This window comes from Tachypleus tridentatus, chromosome 7 (assembly GCF_004210375.1).
Source record: "Tachypleus tridentatus isolate NWPU-2018 chromosome 7, ASM421037v1, whole genome shotgun sequence".
In the NCBI taxonomy this organism is placed as follows: Eukaryota; Metazoa; Arthropoda; class Merostomata; order Xiphosura; family Limulidae; genus Tachypleus; species Tachypleus tridentatus.
In genome coordinates this window covers 139985259-140007037 of record NC_134831.1, presented here as the reverse complement: position 1 = coordinate 140007037, position 21779 = coordinate 139985259, and the positions used below count along the sequence as shown (strand labels likewise).

Here is a 21779-nt window from a genome sequence, read left to right as displayed (position 1 = left end):
CAGAATTATTATTTTTTTATGCTTGATAATTTTTCAGAATCTGTATAGAGAACTATATATGTCCGTGGCCTATATATGCCCACTGAACAGATATATTTAGTAATGTTTAACCAATACGGATAAACAGATAATATTGAATCCTAACTGACTGAAAAACCGTTAAATACAAATCTCTAGTTCAAATGTAATGCAATGCATTACTATCTCTTATATTACATTTATAATAGTAGTTATTACAGTATCATCAGTAACATTATCGCTTACTTGCGTAAGATGGGCTCTGTTAAGAATAGGAATACAGAGCCAGTAAATAATATTGTTATCCAAATTAGAAACTATTGGGCTAGTAAAGAATGATGTTTTTAAGATTAGTAATATTGGGCCAGTAAATAATGGTGTTATCCAAATTAGGAATAGAAATATTGGGTCAGTAAATGATGATGCTATTCAAATTAGAAATTATTGGGCTACTAAAGAATGATGTTTTCCAACAGGCCAATAAAGAATGCTATTGTCCAAGCTATTTCAACCTGATTATATTTTACTATCACATATATGAGAATATGAAATTACAAGTAACTTAAGTCATGCAAAGAAAATAAAGTAAAAAGTAATGTTTTTCCATAGATAAATAACAGAAATGTAATGATACAAATGTTAGCATCATAAACTACACTTAGTTTATTATTTGTCGATTTACTACACGTAGTATTTAAAATTATTTATACTTAATATGATAAAGCGATTCATGTCATCTGAAATTTTCAATTTTTCTTGAATTTTGTAATACACTGCTGGCCAAAATCTTAAGACCAATGAACATAAAGAAAAAATATACATTTTGCGTTGTTAAACTCAACCTTTTATTTGAGTAGAGCTTCGAAAGTTGAAAATAAGAAAAGGGAAAATAAAAATAAAAATCTTCTTTTGTATTTAATAGGGAAAATGTGAATAGAATGAAATTAGCCATCACGCTAAGCCTCTTCATCCAATTAATGATATGATAAAATTTCCTTAAATTAAGAATCACGACTGCGACTCTCAGCGAGCAAGATTAGTTAAGTGAGATTCGTATAGGATAAATTTAATATTCTCTATACCAGGTTGTGTTTGTTTTCTTATAGCAAAGCCACATCGGGCTATCTGCTGAGTCCACCGAGAGAAATCGAAAGCCTGATTTTTTAGCGTTGTAAATCCGTAGACTTACCGCTGTACTATCGGGGAACTCTCTAAACCAGCGAGTTTTCTGGAACAAGAACAGAATTTAAATCTTTTAACGATGAGTTGCTATTACATAGCTTTATATGAATTAAGTTTAATATTATCCATAGCAAAGATTCTCTTTGGGCGAGTAAAACTAGTATTGGAAATCCCTTAAAATGTATGCCGATATTGAACATGTTAATATAGATTAACGTTAATCCCGTGTCTACCGAGGATTCACAGGACAAGTTACAAAAAAAGTAATTGAAGTCATACATGAAATAGGCTTAGTACACACACCCCTCACTAATGGATTTCATTAGTTGAGTGACTTAAGCAGGTAAAATTCCATAAAGATGAGTCGGTGATAAAAAGAGTAATAGGGACGGAGATTAATTTAATCCGATCTCTGACTAGAGTTTTCTTTGGATAAATACAACCACTCGGTTACTACCAATTGTTATCTTCTAACCAAAAACGAAAACAGTAAATAGGTTGGTGAATGTCAGTGATTAAACAAACAATGAATGTCATTGCCCCTAGTGGATGGCATGGCCAGGTGTGTTAAGGCGTTCGAGGGTAGCGGATTTGAATCCCTGTCACACCAAACATGCTTGTCTTTTCAGCCGTGAAGACGTTATAATGTGAGGGTCTATCTCACTATTCGTTAGTAAAAAAGTAGCTCAAGAGTTGGCGGTGATAACTTGCTCCATTCCCTCTAGTCTTATACTGCTCAATTAAGAACGGCTGGCGCAAATAGGCCTAGTGTAGCTTTGCACGAAATTCAAAAACAAACAACTGTTGTATGTCCACATAACTAATTCGCAGGGTTGAATACATCTTCACCAAAAAGAGTACAGAGGTTTACTGAGTCCATGTGGGTGTACATACAAATTTTCAGTTTAACATTTTGAGGTTTTTGCGCATATTTTACCACTATTTCGCCCCCTGTTGATGGATTTCATCAAATTTGGCATGGAAATTTCTTGGGCCCATGAGGAGATACATATAAACCTACCGTTGATATTTTTACGGGCATTTTTTGATTTTTTTTCAATTACATATAGAGTACTCAACTTTATACTTCCTAAAATATCCTTTTATTAATTATATAATTTTATTATAGCTTCTGTCCAGGGAACGAGTATTCCGGCTAGTTCAGTAATATAATAACGACAAAAGCTAACAAAAACAATACAATAGGAAAGATAGATTGAAATTTAAAAAAAATTCTGTTTCGAATATTTTAAACACTGTTTTTACAGGTTTGCAAATGAAAAATTTTCCCCGCATTTCACGATGTTTTACCAGCTTGCTCTTGGATCATCAACGTGATTTACGTGAATTGGTTACAACAGAAATATATTTTAACAGTTATAAGTTCCAAGTTTCACTGTGTCGGTATTTGGGTATTGATGTTAAATACCCAGGAGGGTCAGGTACATTTGACCTCTTCCTCCAATCTAACAGTTATAAGTTTGTTTGATTGTTTGTTTTTTGAATTTTGCGCAAAGGTATTCGAGGGCTACCTGCGTTAGCCGTCCCTAATTAAGCAGTGTAAGACTAGAGGAAAGGCAGCTAGTCATCACCACTCACCGCCAACTCTTGGGCTACTCTTTTACCAACAAATAATGGGAATGCCCGAAACATTATAACATTCGTACGACTGAAAGGACGAGCGTGTTTGGTGCGATGGGGATTGGAACCTGAGACCCTCAGATTACGAGTCGAACGACTTAACCCACCTGGCCAGGGCAGGACTAAATTATAAGAAAGAGCAATATTTCAAGGAAACGTTTGCTTTCAATGTCTCAATATGGAGAAATAACAATTTTCATAAAATATAATGAAATTCGAGATACTTATCACTTAACAATCAATTATATAAAATCCAAAAAATATTATATACATTAATACCAAGTAAGGAATTACTTGTCAATAAGTCAGAAGAAAGTAATTAAAATTGATACAATTAATTAATTTGTTTGTTATTAAGCATAAAAGTAAACAACAACCTATCTGTAGGGTACTCACCAAGGATATTGAACTTGTGGTTTAATGTTAGAAACCTTCAGACCTTCCGCTGAACAACAGTAGCTTTGTCTTCGTTTTTGTTATAGCTTTCATTACAGCTTCTTTTATTTTACCGACGCTTGTATTTATTCTCTCTGTTTAGCATTTTTGACTTAGGGGAAATGAAAAAAACAATTTATTATACATGTGTTCATGTATATGCAAAGGTTTTATGTGGTTTTGCAAATGAATGAAAACCTACCATTTGTTTCTCCAACATATAATATTTTACAGTCTTAACATTCAATCCATTCACAATTTGGAAACCTATTATCAAGTTAATACTACTACATTCATAAAACCAAAAAAAAAAAAAAAAAGTTTTACTCTCAAACCGTCAATTATTTTCTGACGTAATATAATTGTTTTTAAAAAAAAGGTTTAAAGTTTGCTGTTGCACATAATATTATTTGGTAACTTGAACTGCAAATAGAATAAGAAAGTTTTCAAGAGAGAGAGAAAAAAAAGCATTTAAAGAACACCCTAAATCATCAAATAACATTACATCTGCTTCTGTCATTTTTACTTTGAAAAAATGCTGAAAATTCTGTTGAGATTATTTCTGAAAGTATTAATAATCAAGATCCTTTCTTCAAAACTCAGTACAAGCTTCCCCAAAATCTACACTTACCTAATCTCTTATCCCCATGTTTCGCTCTTTCTCTTGGTTGAAGACATAGAAGGATTACATACATTTGACCTTTTAGTCCCTCCTGCACGTGTTGTGATTTACAGAGTAATATTATTTAATTTACAACAAGAGGGTCAGAGCTAATAACGCTCACTTGTTCTGACCCCTTTCAAGACCATGACCATATAGGTAAATAAAGTAATATTTGACTGTTTACCAGTTCCCACTTTTTACTCATGAGTTTCTGCCATCTTGACAAATCTAAAACGCTGAAGTTAAACCCTAATCAATGAGAACAAAAAAAGTACTGAAACTCTTGAAAACAACAACAAAAACAACAGCGGTATAATTTTATAAAATGTTACTTGATCAGTGTAGCTGTTATATTTATTGTTGGTTGTTTGGAGTGTCAACAAAACAGCGAACGTATCTGTAAATGGTTCTATTCGTTTGTTTGTTTTTCAATGTGTAGTTAACATAAGCTTCTAATAAAATGAAATTAAAAGACTTTCTTTTACGGTTATGTACAACTTCACACCTTTTGAATAATTTATGTAATATTATTTGCTCCTTCGATTAATGTGCTCCTCAAATTTGTGGACTCCCAAATATTCACAAACACGCCATTTCTTTACAATCCGTTGTTGCAGTCCTACAACTATAATCTGAGAACTTTATTTGTTCCGATGTTTTCTGATCATGCTTCTCGTGTTACCTCCCTTATAAACATTCTGAGATGTTCGTCAAAAACTTTGACATTCCAACCCTTTCTATCATCTAGAGACCATTAATGGAAAAAAAGATAACTCAAGTTTCTGTTACTGACACAATTAATTCTGTTCTTCATTGTTACCAAAACTATAACAAACTTCGGTTTAACTTAAACTTTAAAACTACAAAAGCTTTCAGTTTTACAGCTAAATATTTTAGTTTCCAGTTTGTTGGGATAAATTATGACAAAGTTGAATGCATAAATATTAGAAGTTCTGATGTTCCGAAGCTTACTGATTATATTTACAATCACTACTGAAGATGCAACCACTTCAAATTTTCTTTACTAACCGGTATTTTAGTTCAAAAATGTAGTTGACATTTTAGTAGCCTGCAGTGACATTGATGATATTAATGAAGTTTTTTCAGTCTGAAGCAAATTTCTCCAAATATAAAAATCACTACATAAAATAAATTAACGATAAATTGCCATTTTAAAACGTTCTTATTGGAAAACAATAATAAAGAAAATATTGTTTTCCAAATTTTTGTATTTAATAAAAACACTCACAGGTATTTATATTCCTAAGAATTTCTTTTATGACCAAAGCTAAAGATTGAGATTATTAAATAAAATGATCTGTGCAAACAAGAACTTACACTGTAGCCTCGTACGTTTTAACTTTGAAAACGACAAACTTAGGATTCAGTACAAAACGTATTTTTCCTTGTTATTTTATTAATCAAGTAATTACGTCCTTTACTAATAAACAACAACTTTATAGGAAAAGAAGAAAGTTTTCAGAGTAAATCAAAATATTATGTTAAACCTTTGATCACCCAATATAAAAGTGTATATGGAATTGGATATGCAGATTGTTAAAGCTCATGTACTGGAGAAACAAACTCAGAGTTTTTTACTTGTGTGCAAGAACATTTAAAAATTATTTTTCATATATTTTAACACATGTTTAGACATAGTCGTTTATTTGATTTTTCGAAAGCCAGAATTCTAAACAGAGAAAATTATATGAACATACGTAAAAGAATATAAGTTATATCAATAGATAAATGAGATCCTGACTAAAATATAAATGTGCTAGATTGTATCTCTTGCAATTATTCCCTTCCGACTTCTTAACGACTAATTTCATACTAAGACTTCACCTACAAGGGATTTTTAGAATTTGTATTGTTAAGTGAAAGGTATCTTTGATTTCATTATAAATAAATAATTTCTTGTTTCATGAAATAAATGTAATAAAATTGCCTAAAAATTAATGTTATATTAGAACAAAAATTTTGTTTAAATATTGTTGTTTGTTGTAAGAGTTTGATACATCACTTTCTTGTGATCACTCACTTTTCACCTGTTTAAATTTATTTCTATTTTTATTATTATCTGTGTAAAAGATGGTGAAATAACGACAAGAAAAAAGTATTTGATTTGTAAATCCATAAAACTGTTTGGAAAAATTAGATTCTTAAATTCTATGTTTATTTTAGCAAGAATTCAGGGTTAATGTTGAGCACTATTATTTTCAAGTCCCCTCCAGAGGTACATCGGTATTTCTGCAGAGTTACAACACTTAATTTCAAATATTATTTTCCAACTTATATAGTAGTGCCATCTACAGAATTATTTCATAATGAAAACTGATTGTTATGGTTATTTGTTCTTGTATTTTCACTATTTTTTCCAATTTATAGATTTAAAATACAATTTCTCCTAGCTGTTTTCAGCACTGCCAGCTCTCTACTTCATAGTATCATTAGTCAGAGCTATTAACGTGAATTAAAAATTGAACTCTTTTGTTAATTTTGAAAAGCTCTACATGACTGGAGAATGTCTAATGATATTTTCTTAAACTTGGACATTTTAAACTAGTTACCATAATGTATTCAATTAGTAATATGCGATTAATATTTGTAAAGAATCAATAAATTATAAAAGCGTCAAAACCATTTGAAGTGCTAAAGTGATAGAGTCCTTTGATTTTGTTTAATATTTAATATTTAAATTTAAAAGATCATATAGTCTTTTAAAAAATACATCTTAATGGAAATGACGTCATCGAGTTCTTGATATTTTTGTTTTCATGTCAACACAACGATTTGTTTTTGCTCGTACTGAAATTATTATTTAGATTTAGTTATAAGAATGAAGTTTTTTCTGAAGTATCAACATGTTATATTTTATTTCTTCTCTATGAGCACGAATTGGCCTTGTGATAGAGTCATAGATCTTGGAGCTTAGAAGTTACATTTGAATCCTTACAATTCCGCCAAATGTTCCTTGCACTTTAAGCTGAGGCCCGGCATGACCAGGTGGGTTAAGGCGTTCGACTCGTAATCTGAGGGTTGCGGGTTCGAATCCCGGTCGCACAAAACATGCTCGCTCTTTCTGCCTTGGGGGTGTTATAATGTGACGATCAATCGCACTATTCATTGGTAAAAGAGTAGCCCAGGAGTTGGCGGTGGATGGTGATGACTAGCTGTCTTCTCTATAGTCTTACACTACTAAATCAGGGACGGGTAGTACAGATAGCCCTCGAGTAGTTTTGTGCGAAATTCAAAAAAGAAACAAACAAACTTTAAGCTGTGGATGTGTTTAAAGAGCGACAGTCGATCTTTAAAGATGGTGGTTGGATGTTACTGATCCTGATGCCTTCCTGCTCATCAGTAATCCAAAATTAGTAACTGTGAGAAATAGCTGTAGTAGGTTTTGTTTAGAAATACAGAATATAAATACTGTTTCTACACATATTTTTAGTATATGCTATTGTTGTTATTTGTTTTAAAGCTGTTTATATTTGAAACAAAATGAAACATATATTGTACTTTGCTCGATATTTTGCTCCATTTTCCTTCGCAGAGTATGGAAAAATATACCTATAAAGAGTGAAACAACATATTCTTTATTACAACATTAGAAGTTCGTTGCTTCATAAAGCAAATAAGTTAAAAATAAAGGACTATATAAATTTCTATTATTGAAGTAAAAATAACAAAAACAAAAGCCCAATAATCAAAGAAGTATGTTTTTCTTATAGCAAAAACACATCGGGCTATATACTGAGCCTACCGAGGGGAATCTAACCCCTGATTTTAGCGTTGTAAATCCCTAGACAAACCGCTGTACTAGCGGGAACCCTATATATCATTTTCAAAGCATCAGTATGGAATAATCAAAGAAATAATCATTTTTATACCTGGTGGACTTAAGAAACAATGTTTCTATATCCGATATTTCACCATGATGATTTTGTCGGGATTCAAAATAACACACCACTTCAATTTTTAGTTTCGTTTCAAGTAGGTAGCTGGCACTGACTAGAAATTAATGTTAATAATTCATCAGAAAATTATTTTTTACTATTATGGAGATAGAATAATGCAACTCTTCAGATTTGTTAATCGACAAAAGCAAATTGTCCAAAATTCTGGTTTGTAGTATAAAAAGAGCTAAACAAATACGATGTAAAATCAATTCTATTTATATACGATATTCAGCAATAAACACCGTGTTTTCTGTAATTCTACGCCTATTCTGTTTATTTTATTAATCACGAATATCACGTTAAAGTTTTTTTCTGCTGCCCTCAAACAATTATGTAAAATAATATAATATCGTGCTGACCTCTAGTATCAACATATTTTACTAATGAACTTACACTTCACCTTCACTTTAAATTACAAATAGTTCCTTAATAGTTGCACTAATTATGCTTCATGATATTGTCCAAAAGGGTTTTTTGAAATACTAACGAAATAAATACATAATTCAAGCCTATGTACTTGAATCACACTTTTATTGTAGTGAGGAAACCTTTCCTTCTCTCAAATAATACAGCGCAGTGATACATGACGTAATCTAAAAGTATGAATAGTACAACTTCACGAAGCAACAACGGTGGCTGTTGTTATTGTAAGGGTAATAGATGTTTACTGTTGGTAGTGTTAATATTGGTATGCGCGAGATTAATAATTATATAGGTTTAGTATAATTTCTTTTAGATATGAAATGTAAAAAGTGAGAGTAGAACAAATAATATGGAGCCACACGATGATGAACTGGAAAACGACGCCACTCGTTTCATGAAAGATTTGAGTTTATTTGAAGTGCCTTCCAATGATTATTTTGATTTTTCTTCCACCGTGCCGAAGAAGTCGGATACATCGGCGAATGAAGAGTTTGAAAAAAAAAGGGAAATATACGCAAACCTGGACGTTTTTAGTCGACCCCACCTGTCGTGCCAGACTGCGACAGGCGAAAAACTTGTCGAATCTACTTACGGGAAAATACTATCACAAGCAGTTGACGCAAAACCTCAGGTTGGATCCCAGAACGGGACAGGAGGATCACTGTACCGTGGCCTTGGACCCGTAAAGTCGGGGGCAACCTCCTGCACATCTGCCGTTGAAAAGCCTGTTTATGGCGCGGGAGCCACAGAGACGCTAGGAAGTCCTTCAAAAAGGTTTGTGTCTCCTCAGGGGCAAGGAACCACCAGTAACAAGTCAGGAGGGGCACGTTGTTTGGGTGCTATAGAAAGTTTTGCTGTTGGATCAAGCACAAAGGTAAAAGAACCTCCTGTATATACCAAAATTGATCGTGCTAGTGTAATAGCAGCATCCAGAACAGCTACACCCAAACAACCTATACCAACAACTGTAATGGGTGGCCAAACAACTGAAAATGGAACTTCTGGCATTGTTATTTCAAGTGGATATTCCCAGGGTTCTCGGGCATTACCTGCAATTCCAGGATCTCTTGGGGTTGCTGGTGATCTTCCTTCTGCGAAGGTACACTCACAAATAACACCAGCTGTTAGAGGACCAGACTCGACACATTCAAGTCCATGTAGTAGCCTTAGTTCTTCTAGTAGAGAGTCACAACATTCCAATTCTCCACGTGCAAGTTTTGCAAGCCCCATTTATGAAAATGTGCAAAATTTGCATGTGAACCAATCTGTGATTTCTTCATATGGCGATTCCTTATCAACTGGAGGAGGTGAAATATCGCATCAAAATATGCAGACATCTAGAAGTCTGGTCACTCAGTTGTCACCCAAGAATTCCACCTCTTTAACAAGTGTATTGCACTCAAAGCCAGCTTCAGTGGAAACACCATTGTTAGGTGGATATACACATTCCAGTGCTGGAGAGTATCCAATATATGCTAATTTACAGAAAATTAGAGATGAAGGTCATTTCCCTGGTAGTGGAATTAACAGAAATAATGGTTCCAATATATTGAAGTCTGAAAAGCTGTTGAGAGACATTGAAGCTTTGGACTCCCATAAAGTTGAAGCAAAATCAGATTCATTTAATCTGAACCAAATTCATTCAGTTATGGCACCTAAAGCAGCATCTTATACTTTGGCTTCCTCCTTTGCAACAAACCATAATTTTCCACCTCCTGAATATGGGACTGCCCTTTCTCAGTTTCCTGCTGGTGTGCCTGAGAGTTATTCTAATGTCAAGAGTGTCTTGTTGGGCACAAGTACCAGTCACATCTCTGCACCATCTGTGTCTCAGTCAACAAGTCTGAATACCTCACACTTACCAATGAGTTCTCAAGTGTTGAGAAACTTAGAAAGAGCTCCACCACCTTATGTCAGTTCTGCTGGACCTCCATTGGATACACAAAGTTCTATTCCACCAAAGTCAATCTTGTGTGGTTCTGGCCCTGGCATTGCAACAGTAGTATCGGATTATTCTAGAAATCCTAGAGTATCTTTGAACTATCCTTCTCCTTACCTGAATACCCCACCAGAACCAGCTCCTCTTCCTTTGCAGCATGACCTTTCACCCCCTCCTCCTGCTCCACCTCCTGGACGGTCAACACAGAGCCTAGGACTGAACTGTCAATCAGAATCATCTAGAATGGTACAGCAACCTCCTCAGGTTATCCCAATGGCACATCACACAAATAGTCGTAATGAGCTTCCTCCACCCCCTCCTTATCCTGGAATAGGACATAGGCCTAACACACTTAACGCAAAAACATTTTTGCCATACAATGTGACTCCACCACGACCAAAAGGCCCCACTGAAGCAGAAAAGAAACTTGAAGCCTTGACAAAACAACTTGAAGATGAAATGGAAAATAACCCAGAAGGAGAATTCTTTGGTAAGTTTCCTCTTTTACTGGTAAGATTATAGTTGAAAGAACAATTTGACAGTAATCTTTTAGTCAAGGCACATGTCACTATAGATAGATTTCAGAAAATGAGTACTAAGTAAGTGTTATATTGAAAATCCTTGTGTATAGTTTAGTAGAACTGCTGATAAATTTCAGAATAATTAACTCTTTACTAAATCCTTTAAGTCCCTGAGGGTGTTCATTGTTTATAATAAACAGGAATGACAATATGAACATATTAGATCATGCCAATTGTACATTAGTAATTGTTTTTCATTTCATATATATCAAATATAATGGACAGAAAATATAAAATGTGGTCAACTTATCAAGTTTATTGAATTTTTGTTGTTATTTGACAGTAGTGAATTCAGAAGTTCATTTAATAATTCATTTTGCTTTGAAAGATGTACATGTGCATAAACTTTGTGTGTATTATGTACTTATGCAATGTTTAGATCTTTTGAAGTTGCTTTCATTTCTAGATGACAATCTATTAAAGATATGAGAATGGTTGAAAATTTTAATGTTTTAATACATCGTTGGCTTGACATGTATGCTAATTTTTAGAATCTTGTTAGTAGTCTGAAACTTTTAAGGAAATAATTCTTGCTTATAATTATCTTAAGGCATTTAATAATGTTTTTTTTTTTTGTACATTTTCTAACATTCCAAAATGACCTGTCACAGCAAGAAATTTATTGATTGGGTATTTTGTACATTCATCACAAGAACAAAAAAGTATTTTTTCAAAGTATGTCAAGTCTTAGGATATCTAGCTATTAGGATGCAACACTTTCCCATTAATTTACCGAGATATCAAACAGATACATATATGTATAATTAATGACAGAGAAGAACCATGGATGCAGTGTGATGTTCTGGTGGTGAGTACATATCTGAATATTATGCCAGTTTAGCAAAAGTAATTAATGTTTGGTTATGACCTTTTGTGCTGTCAAAGACCTCTACATAGTTCAAGCCTGTCTAATAAAGATTTAACAAAACAGATGAATTGCAAGGACCCATTTGTTTTTTCAAGGTTGTCCATGCAAATTTAACCATAAGAAAAAAGTAAATTTAAGTGTTCTCCATTTTTCAAGAAATAACTGATTCTTTTCTCAAGTTCCTGTTAACTATTAGCTTGTTCTTTAAGTTCATTACTATATTCAGAGGGCTCTTAACTTGATTATAGTCTTAGTCCAAATTTTAAATTTTTGTCATCTCATTTTATTGTCTTCATAATACACAAATAAATATCAGTCCTTTATCCTGTCAGTTTTTAAGCTGTTTTCAAAAGTAACACTTAAAGTGGTGTTATCATCCTAGTAGTCCTACTCTGATCCTTTTCCAAAAAAGTCATACTCTAGTGGCAGTTTTAAGTAGTGTAACTGCATTGTGTTGTAATACCAATGTAATAAGTAATATTTAATTGTTATATATCACTAGACCAGGATATATCCATGATAACTGTCACTTTAAAAATTCTTCTAAGGCAGAAACTATAGGTACATTATAACCTATCTTGTTTATTAATCAAGGATTAAGATCTAGTATAGAATTTAGATTAAATAGAATCTACAGATAAGTTATGTCCTGATAACAGAATACTGTAGGTTTCTGTATAGGAGAGTATTTGTTGGTGAGAAATTACAATAAAACCTCCATTCACATTAATTAAAATTCAATTCCAAATATTTTTTATATCATGGAAAATTATTTTATGTGTATACATGTTAGTAAACTGTTGCAAGTAAAAACATCTATAATTCTATGTTGTTATTTACTTAAATATGTCATGTAAAAATGTCTTAACATTTACCAGTGAAAACGATGATTAATAAGTAATATGTCAAACGCACTAAATTTGCCATACCAGTTTAATTAGGACTTTCCCAGTATCAGACCAACTGGAATATCACAAATCAGAATTAGGGTAGTGATTAATAGCACAATATTATTAATTTCACTTTTTAAATTAAAATATTTAATATTATCTAAGTAATTTGCTGAGATAATGACACTATATTGTACATGTTTCATTTATTACTCAAAACAGTTTAGAAGGAATTAGTTTTGTGTGGTCTAACACAATTTGCAAGAATTTTGACATTCTCATATATATCTGTATTTCTCACATACCCTTGCTTTGTAATAAAATTTCAAAGATGTGTTACTTTTTCTGGATCAGAAAAAGGTAAATTTACTTGCCACATTCTGTAGGCAGTAAATGGTGTGACTGTTTAACTGCAGCCATATTTATTCTAGAACTGGGCCTGGCTCAAGTCATAACTTTTGGATACAAAATGACCTGCATTATTTAATTCATAATTTACTCCAAATATAAGTAACTGTACCTGAGATAAATTCCACATATAGATTGATTAAAGACAATACAAACCTTGATCTTTCTATCTCTAGATATTTCAGTACTAATAAACACTGCTTAAGTGTCTTGTCAATATTTCTATACAGACATGCACCACCAGACAGAATAAAAAGACAGTTTTGACATGTATTCAAGTTTTGCATGTTTCTTTATCAAGTTTTTAGTGAATGAAATGATTTAAATTCTGAATAAGCATTGCATTATTCTGTGTTTTAATTTACAGGTAATGAATTTACTACCACGTTGTTTAAATAACAACACATTCAATTATTTTAAAGTAAATTAACTATTTTTTCTCAAATAACTCTCTTAAACCCATACTTTTGTGTATGTTCTGCCAGAATTATTTTCATGATGTGCAAATAATTATCACCAAACCTTTATAAAATTTCCAATCTGTTTATAAAAGATGGATAATATATTGTTTGGATTAGTTTTCATTCAAAGCAACAAATGTAATCAGATGCTATCACTGTTCAATGGGTAAATTAATTTTTTGCTAGATGTTGGCAGCATCCACATAGCTTTAACAAGTTGAAATAATGCACCAGCTCTAATGGATTTAATAATTATAAATTTTGTTGTTTTATCTCACCATGTTTTTATCTCATTGTTAGTGCCAATTTGTGATAGTTGTATGTGCATTCTTTGGATATTTGTAAAGTTTGATGATCGCTTGTTTGAATCACATAAAAATTAATTTACTTTTATTGTAACATGAAATTTTGTTTTTAAGAACTGCATTGTGACTGTTTATTTTGTAGCTTTGCAATGACAGTTGTAATTTAACATGCATATTTATGCTTTTGGATTCCCTGATATCCAAAGATACTCATGTGGTTCAACAGACCATTTATTTTAGTAAGTGACGAAAAAAATGGGTTACGAAGGCATGTTACACCTCGTTATATTAATGTAAGCCATACCTTGAAGTAGCATCTATAAAATGGGTGAACAAGTGGGCTGCTAGATAATATTACCAACTGCTCCATCAGTCATGCTTCGAGGTAATCAAGACCATATTTGAAAGTACATTTGTTATCCTCTTCCAACCTGTATTTTCAAATCTGGATAGGTACTAAATTGGTAGGGATTTGTATTTAATCCTCAACAACTGCATAATCATGTCACATGTAATGGCAGGAATATAAAAATGACATGTCAAACTAATATGCTTCACTCCAGATGTGTGTATGTGGAAGTAACTTATTCTTTGAAATCTTGTTTTATATGGGTGTGCATACTTCATTTTAAAATGGTCATTAAAGTCCAATTTTGCATTAAAGATTTGTAATTCTGATGTGAAATATTGTCCAAAGCAATAAAAAGAAAAATAGTTTTATTAATTCTGATCTCATCCATAAACCTTTCAGAATTTTTCTCTTTTCAAATGTATTGCATATTTAGCCATTAATGCTGCTATCATAACATCAGATGCTCATCTTTTCTCATTGACTGATTCGGATTTCTACCTGATGTTTGTACCACATTGCACATGGCAGGTTATGTCTAAGGAACATGTCAAAGGTTTTTAGTATCTTTGTAATAGTTTGTAAGAATTGAGGGTTACATAAAATTAATTATTTAATTTAGCTGCCATAGTCACTGTGATACTGTATTTTTTGGAAAAATATCTTTCATTAAGTTGCTATATATATCTTCCCAAACATTCCCTTTGTCATATTCAAGTAAATGGTTTGTGCACATTTTCTGTTTATTGCCATTACATTCTGCAACAGTTGTTACACATGTCGTAAAATAGACCAAATGTCTTGTTGCATCTTTACAACTTCAGAGATTTACAGTCTGTCATGGTTTAATTTATCTTCGTTCCTACTGAGCATGAGATATATGTACAACTTTTATCTGGATTTCTCACACTGTCTTCTCTAACACAGGGAAAATGTCTGCCAATTCTAGTCTGAAATGGAAGGATTGAAAATGGAACAAAACATTTAAATCTGCTAACACAAACACAAAATCAAACTTGCTAAAAATTTCTTAAAGCAGGTACCTTATGAGGCATTCCATCAAACTTGAGTTAAAAACAAGCCTGATTTTTAACTTGAAGTAACTGTTTAGAGGTGGATTGGTTTCTGTGTAGCTTTTTTTCAGAGCATTCCATATATGCATCAGACACATTTGATGTGTTGTCAATAAGAGTTAGGCAATTCATTTTGACCAACTATGTAACCATGAAATTACACACACACACACACACACACACACACACACTATTAACTTTTAATGTGATAAATGTTAAGTCAAATTTTAGTTATTTTTGATAAACAGTTGTCTGTGAAGATTAAAAACTTTATCAGCTTTCAAGTTTTGTTTGAATATCCTTTTAGAACTTCTTAAATGAATATCAAGAGATGTTTTCAATAAAATTGTTTGTATTTGTTTTTTTTTCTACCTTGTTACACTGTACAGTCTTGATCCATTTGACCAACATTTTAACCATCACGAAACAAATTAACAAATAAATCCTTTTTTCTTTTGAGAATAATTGCAAACAGTAAGAGAAAATAGAAATTATTTATACTAAATAACTTCAGATTTGCTGCACTTTACATCTATTTTCATTTAATTTTGTTTTATTACTTTTTAACCATTTCTGTCCACTAAACCTGTGCAAAAAAAAAAAAAAAAAGCACCTGATAATACATAGCTAGAGGTCATGTGACCTGGCAAAGTGGTTTTAAACTTTGCAGTGAAAGTTATATTTCTGTAATTTTTCTCTGCAGCAAAATTTTAGTCACTTTTTTTCAGTTCAGTAGGTCATCAGTAGTGAAGCTGACAAGCAGGTATCATCATGCATTTGATTTCCAAACTTGTGCCATATACTAATCATATTACTGAGACACTGTTTGCTTAACCATATTCTCCAGACTGGGCTTGTGGGATATCCAAACACTCATTCTTCTCTCCCCACCTGGAATATATCGTCACTAATCACATAAATCAGTTGTTAATAAAAATTTTTGTCATAATAGAGAGAGGAAAAAAATGTTTACTGTATGTTGTTTAATAGACATAGTTAGATAAAGTATTATCATTGAATTATGAAAGTTTGATGGTGATTAGGAAAAATGTTTATTTCAGGTACATGAATTACCATATATTTTTATTGGGTTGTTTGTCATTATCACAGTATGCAATTGCTATTCACTCAGGGTATGTACCATGAAGCAGTGTTATTTTAACTTGCATTTAGTGTTTACTTAACAGGTATAATTACATTTTAAGCCTACATTCAAATCAAACTTGGCTGTTGCTGTTCACTGTTTTTCATTTGCTCAGAATGTCTAGTGTATTGAATCAAATTATAGTGTAAATGAAAAGCTGAAAAATCTAGAAATTGAAAAAGCAGATAAAAGTTTGACAAAGTGTTCAGCTTGTGATTTCAGTAGGTATGTGCAAGATATCAAGAGATTCTGTCACTGCTCAGTATGTAAAGATGCAAGACAATGCACTATGCATGCAAATGAGCATAAAATTTCCACTAAGACTACAAATCATGACCAGTTTTCACAACATATGTTATGAATAGAAAAAAAAAAAACATAATGAATTTGTTAAATATAACTATATTATTTGCAATAAAGACAGGATATTGGGAAAACATTATATGCACATACCTAGACAGAAAGCAAAATCAACCAACAAAAGTAAATATATCTCACAAATCAAAAAATCACGAAGCCATATATTGCTGCATACCATATATTCCTGACATCAGCAGAAAAATAACTAACATTTGGCAAAAACTAGTAACAAAATATGACATTCCAGTTAATACCAAATTTATTCAAAAACCAGACACAAAACTGATGTCTATACTATGTAAAAACTACACTGAGAAACACCACACCAACATTATTTATAAAATACAATGTGATAACTGCCACGACTTCTATATTGGAGAAACAAGTAGAAAACGGAAACCAGATTCAAAGAACACAGTCACCTTCACATGTTTTCAAATTTACAAATATTAATAATTTTATTAAGATAACAATACCCAAACTTGTACATTGTCTTCTACACTGTACTTTATATAATACAGAATAGTATAAAAACATATTTTGTAATCCATAACACTATGAAACACAAATTTTGTTCCTGGATAGTATGTTATTTTTTAATTCCTTGTGTTGTAAAAGTACAGAAAATGGCCATTATTCCCTTCAAACTTTGCTTTTGTGACCTGGATAATGAAATTTAGAATTTAACCTATTTTCTATATAAAAACTGGCAAATTTGCACATTTTCATTTACATAAGGTCTGAATAAACCAACATGAAGATTTGCATGTATTTATACTGAAGTTACACAAGCATGAATAAAAATGTTTAGAAGTGAGTAGTTTTCAAGATTTGCAACTGTGATGTAAGTCACTTTCAAGTATCAGCCCGCACATATGGTTTCTCATCATATTTTCATTATATGCTCCTTGGTAGCAGTGTTCAAAGTCCAGTATTTCTTGGTGGAAGCACTCGCCTTGCTCCTCTAAGTATGCTCCCATGTTCTCCTTAAATGTATCAAGATGAGCATTAAGGATATGGACTTTCAGGAACATCATGCAGTCCATTTTGCCATAGTTCCTCACCAGAGCCTCAACCAGTTCCACATAATTTTTGGCCTTGTGATTGTCCAAAAAGCCCCAAACCACTGCAACAAAGCTGCCCAAAGCTTTTTTTTCCTTCCTACTCAGTTTCTTGGGGAATTATGTGCACTACAGGATCTTTATTTGGGGTCCAATGAAGACACCAGTTTTGACCTTTGCCTCAGACAGCTCAGGGAAGAAGTTTCAAAGGTACTTGAAGGCTGCAGACTCCCTTATCAAAAGATGTGACAAACTGTTTCATAAAACCCAGTTTTATGTGTAATGGTGGGAACAAGACCTTCTGGAGGTCCACAAGTGGCTCACACTTGACATTGTGCCTCTCCACAGAGAACTTGGTCCATTGTGGCCAGTGCTTCCTGTTGTAGTGTGCTGCAGTGTCCCTGTTGTCCCAAAGGCAAAGATAACAGGGTTGGTAAAGCCTCCTTGGATAGGTCTATGTGTTCACTGAGACAGCTGGAACTAAACTGAAGTGGTGAGCCCCTGTATACATATTACTATGGAAAGTTCTAGAAAATTCTCGTAAGTTTTACAACATTCTAGAAAGTTCTTAAATTCTTGTAATTTCGAGAAAATTCTCTATTAGCTACTCAGCACTGAATCTACTTGGAATATTCTGGAAAATGAGTGAAGTTGAAAATTTCATTACCCAGGTCACAAAAGCAAAGTTTGAGGAGAAAAGTAGGTCTTTCCCATTTACTTTAGGCATAAGCAATTGGGAAATAACACTTTCTGCCCATGAAGAAAAAGTAACAATTTTGTTACATAGTGTTATATGTAAATAGGTTGTGACTGCAATATAGCTTTCATTAAGTGCAGAACAAAATGGTATTTGTAGTAAAGTGTTTGACTCTTGTAAAATGTCTTTGACCCCACAATTTTATACTCTTGCTGTCACAAATGCTCAGACGACATAACTTTCACTCATTTGTCACTTGAACAGCATTTGTAATGACCTATTCTTAAAATGTAACTGAGTGGAACTAACTTGAAATTATATAAAATAAAATAAACTGCTGCTGTAGTTTGAAAGGAAAAAAATGTACTAAAAATATCAATTCTTTTCAGACATACACAGTTTTAACAGCAAATGAAGTTTGTATGTTTGTTTGGAATATTATAAATAAATATAGTTAAACAGTTAGTGGTATTTGCTGGTAGATTAATGAATGGTTTCCATTAGTACAGATTTTCTCAAACTATACAAATAAAAGTTGGTAGGAGTACTGCCAGAAGTTGCTTTTTCTGTAGTCAAGATTTAAAAGTTAATGACAGTGTTAGGTAACTTTAATTTTGTCTCTCTGAAGACAGGGAGTACAAGTTTGATGGTAGTGGGAATTGAATTATAGCCCTCTGAATCACTAACCAAAGCTGAACAGATAGTGTAAAAAAGAAAACAAAGGTATGAAGTTAAAATTGGACTGCATACAGACAGCCTATAATGTAATTTTGTGCCTCCAAAACAAACATAAATATTTCAATTACTTGGAAAGTTCAAATGATGGAAAGTTGTAATAACTGGAAATACTAGTTTCAGGTGGTTGTTATTTTTATTAATTTGGTTTATACTTAATTTTGATTGAATGATTGTTGGAATAATTTAAAACCCCAATTTTAATTAATCTCTCTATCTGACACTAATTGATGTAGTCACTGTCCATACGGTTTACTTTCAGTACCTGAGATGAATGTTTTTCAAATGATTCTTCCTTTTACTGAAGGAATTAGTACATTCCAAAGCTTCTCAGTTATATAAGTATCTTTTAATAAAGGGAAGGGGGGAATAATAGTACCTCAAAGTAACAATCTGTAACTAGGCTGTCCAATTTTGTACATACTACCACTAAGTGTATTATCATTTAGCTTATGTTTAGCAATGCTTAGACTTGGCATCATTACCAGCTTATAAGCTACATTGTTCAAAGAAACAGCTTAATTTGCAGGTGTTAATTAATTTTAAAATTTGAGCAAATCGCCATATTTTTTTTTTTAAATGCACATAATTATTAATTTGCTCTGTGGAAATGCTCAATAATATTTCTTAAAACACAAACTTTTGAAATGTACATGATGCTGTGCAGATAGTGGAGAAACCAGAAAAAGCTGGCTATCTGTGGAAAGTCTGGAAAATTGAAGTTTCTTCCACCTTCCAGATACCATGAATACATTAAAAGTATATAATTGTATATTGAATTGTACAACTGAAAAATTGATAGTTTTCTTTTACTGCTACAATGTGAAACTGTAGAATTTCAGTAATGCATATGCATTACTGTGAAATGGAAAAGGAATTCATTACACCATTCAGTGGTTGCGGGTTTGAATCCCCATCACACCAAACGTGCTTATCCTTTCAGCCATGGGGATATTATAATGTTATGGTCAATTCCACTGAATATTCATTGGTAAATAGGTAGTCCAAGAGTTGGTGGGTTGTGATGACCAGCTGCCTTCTTTCTTGTCTTACACTGCTAAATAAGGGACAGCTAGCACAGATAGCCCTCGTGTAGCTTTGCACAAAATTAGAAAACAAACATTACACCATTTCTATGAGTTAATTTGGATTTTGTTAGTTTGTATTATAAAAACATTTTTGATGTATGTAATATGTGGTATATGTCAGTGAGAGATTATTCTATAAAGATTTTATATGAAAAGTTTTGAGAAACACTTACATAGAAGAGCGAACAACGTTCGACCTTCTTCGGTTCCTTGTACGCTCTTCTATGTAAAGTGTTTTCTCAGCCCAAACGAGCCGTTTTTGCATATAAATTTCTCAACAAGTGGGTTTCTCGTCATCACTGATTATTCTATAAAGAACTATTAAATGTTATTAAGAAAAGGATTTAATGTGCTACATATGAACCAACTAAAATTATTCCTTGGTGTATTTGGCCACTGTGCATTAGAAACAAGGATTTTAGTTTATAACCTGTAGACCTGTTGGGAAGTAAGTTTGTTATAAGACAGGGGAAGAAAAACATTTGCTCAAAGAACGGCTGTGAAACTAAAAAATAACAAAAAAGTAAAAACTAATGGTAACATAATTCTTGATTTGAAAGAATGTATTAAAACATTCTATAAATTGAGAACTGTTATAAAATGCAGAGTAATATCTATTTTTTTTTTTTTTTTTTTGAAGAGAAATCCTACTCCACTTTTCCTGACACTGTTACTACAATTATTTTTGTTTGCCTGAAGTGCAATGACAAATAATGAGGAATCTGCTTTTTACTGATATTTTAAATATTATATTATTGGCTCACTTTGCCATAAAATAATAATATACAAAATGTTTAATTTTATACCAATGGTAATCTTGTTCTTCTTCAACAAGTAATGTGGCATGCAATGTTAAGTTTTTGTTCTTTCATACAGTGGTAACACACCTAATGTATCCATGTACATAGTCATATAAATGTTTGTTCTATTGATCATCACAAAATTGTCTTTATATCTGTATTCATGTTAAATTATAGACTTGTTGCTAAAAATTCTAAGTATATGTAACTCATTATTCAGTATCTTGTAGTAATCTTAGTGGTCATTATGATATTTGTTATTTTTATGATTTATAATTATTCTCAAGAAGTCTTAGAAATTTGTAGGGTGAAACCTACTTAATGCTATTTATCATATTTTAAACTTGTTTCAGGTTGGCTACATGACATTTCCATTACAACAGTTTAGAATTAAAAATAATGGAACCCTGAGTTACTGTATCTGTATTTCATCTGGCTTTTTTTTTTTTAATAGCAAATTAAGTCAGTTTTATGCTTTATTTTTATTTTTAATAGTTTTAAGTAAAAATATTTTAGTATCAATTTTTTTAATTTTCTGACATTTATTTTGTATAAGTTTTGGGGAAAATTAAAACATTTTCACATCTTCATTGCTTGCAAATGAAGAACTTGTTTTTCCCTCAGCCTCATGAATATCCAGTTTTGCTAAGAAACTGTCACCCCTTAAGGGTATAATATTCATTTCTAGATTTTTAAAG

The 21779-nt window shown here is 32.2% G+C and overlaps 1 protein-coding gene across 2 annotated transcripts in view; it reads left to right on the top strand.

Moving 5' to 3' along the window:
* Positions 1 to 8471: 8471 nt before the first annotated feature.
* LOC143256738 (uncharacterized) overlaps positions 8472 to 21779 on the top strand; it is a 67848-nt gene continuing 54540 nt past the window's right edge. The window contains exon 1 of one of the 2 annotated variants that reach the window (XM_076514353.1): positions 8472 to 10751. In XM_076514353.1, the coding sequence (XP_076370468.1) occupies positions 8672 to 10751 (2080 nt within the window). In that variant the 5' untranslated portion in view covers positions 8472 to 8671. The remainder of the gene's footprint in view (positions 10752 to 21779) is intronic. The other variant, XM_076514354.1, reaches the window with a different exon arrangement.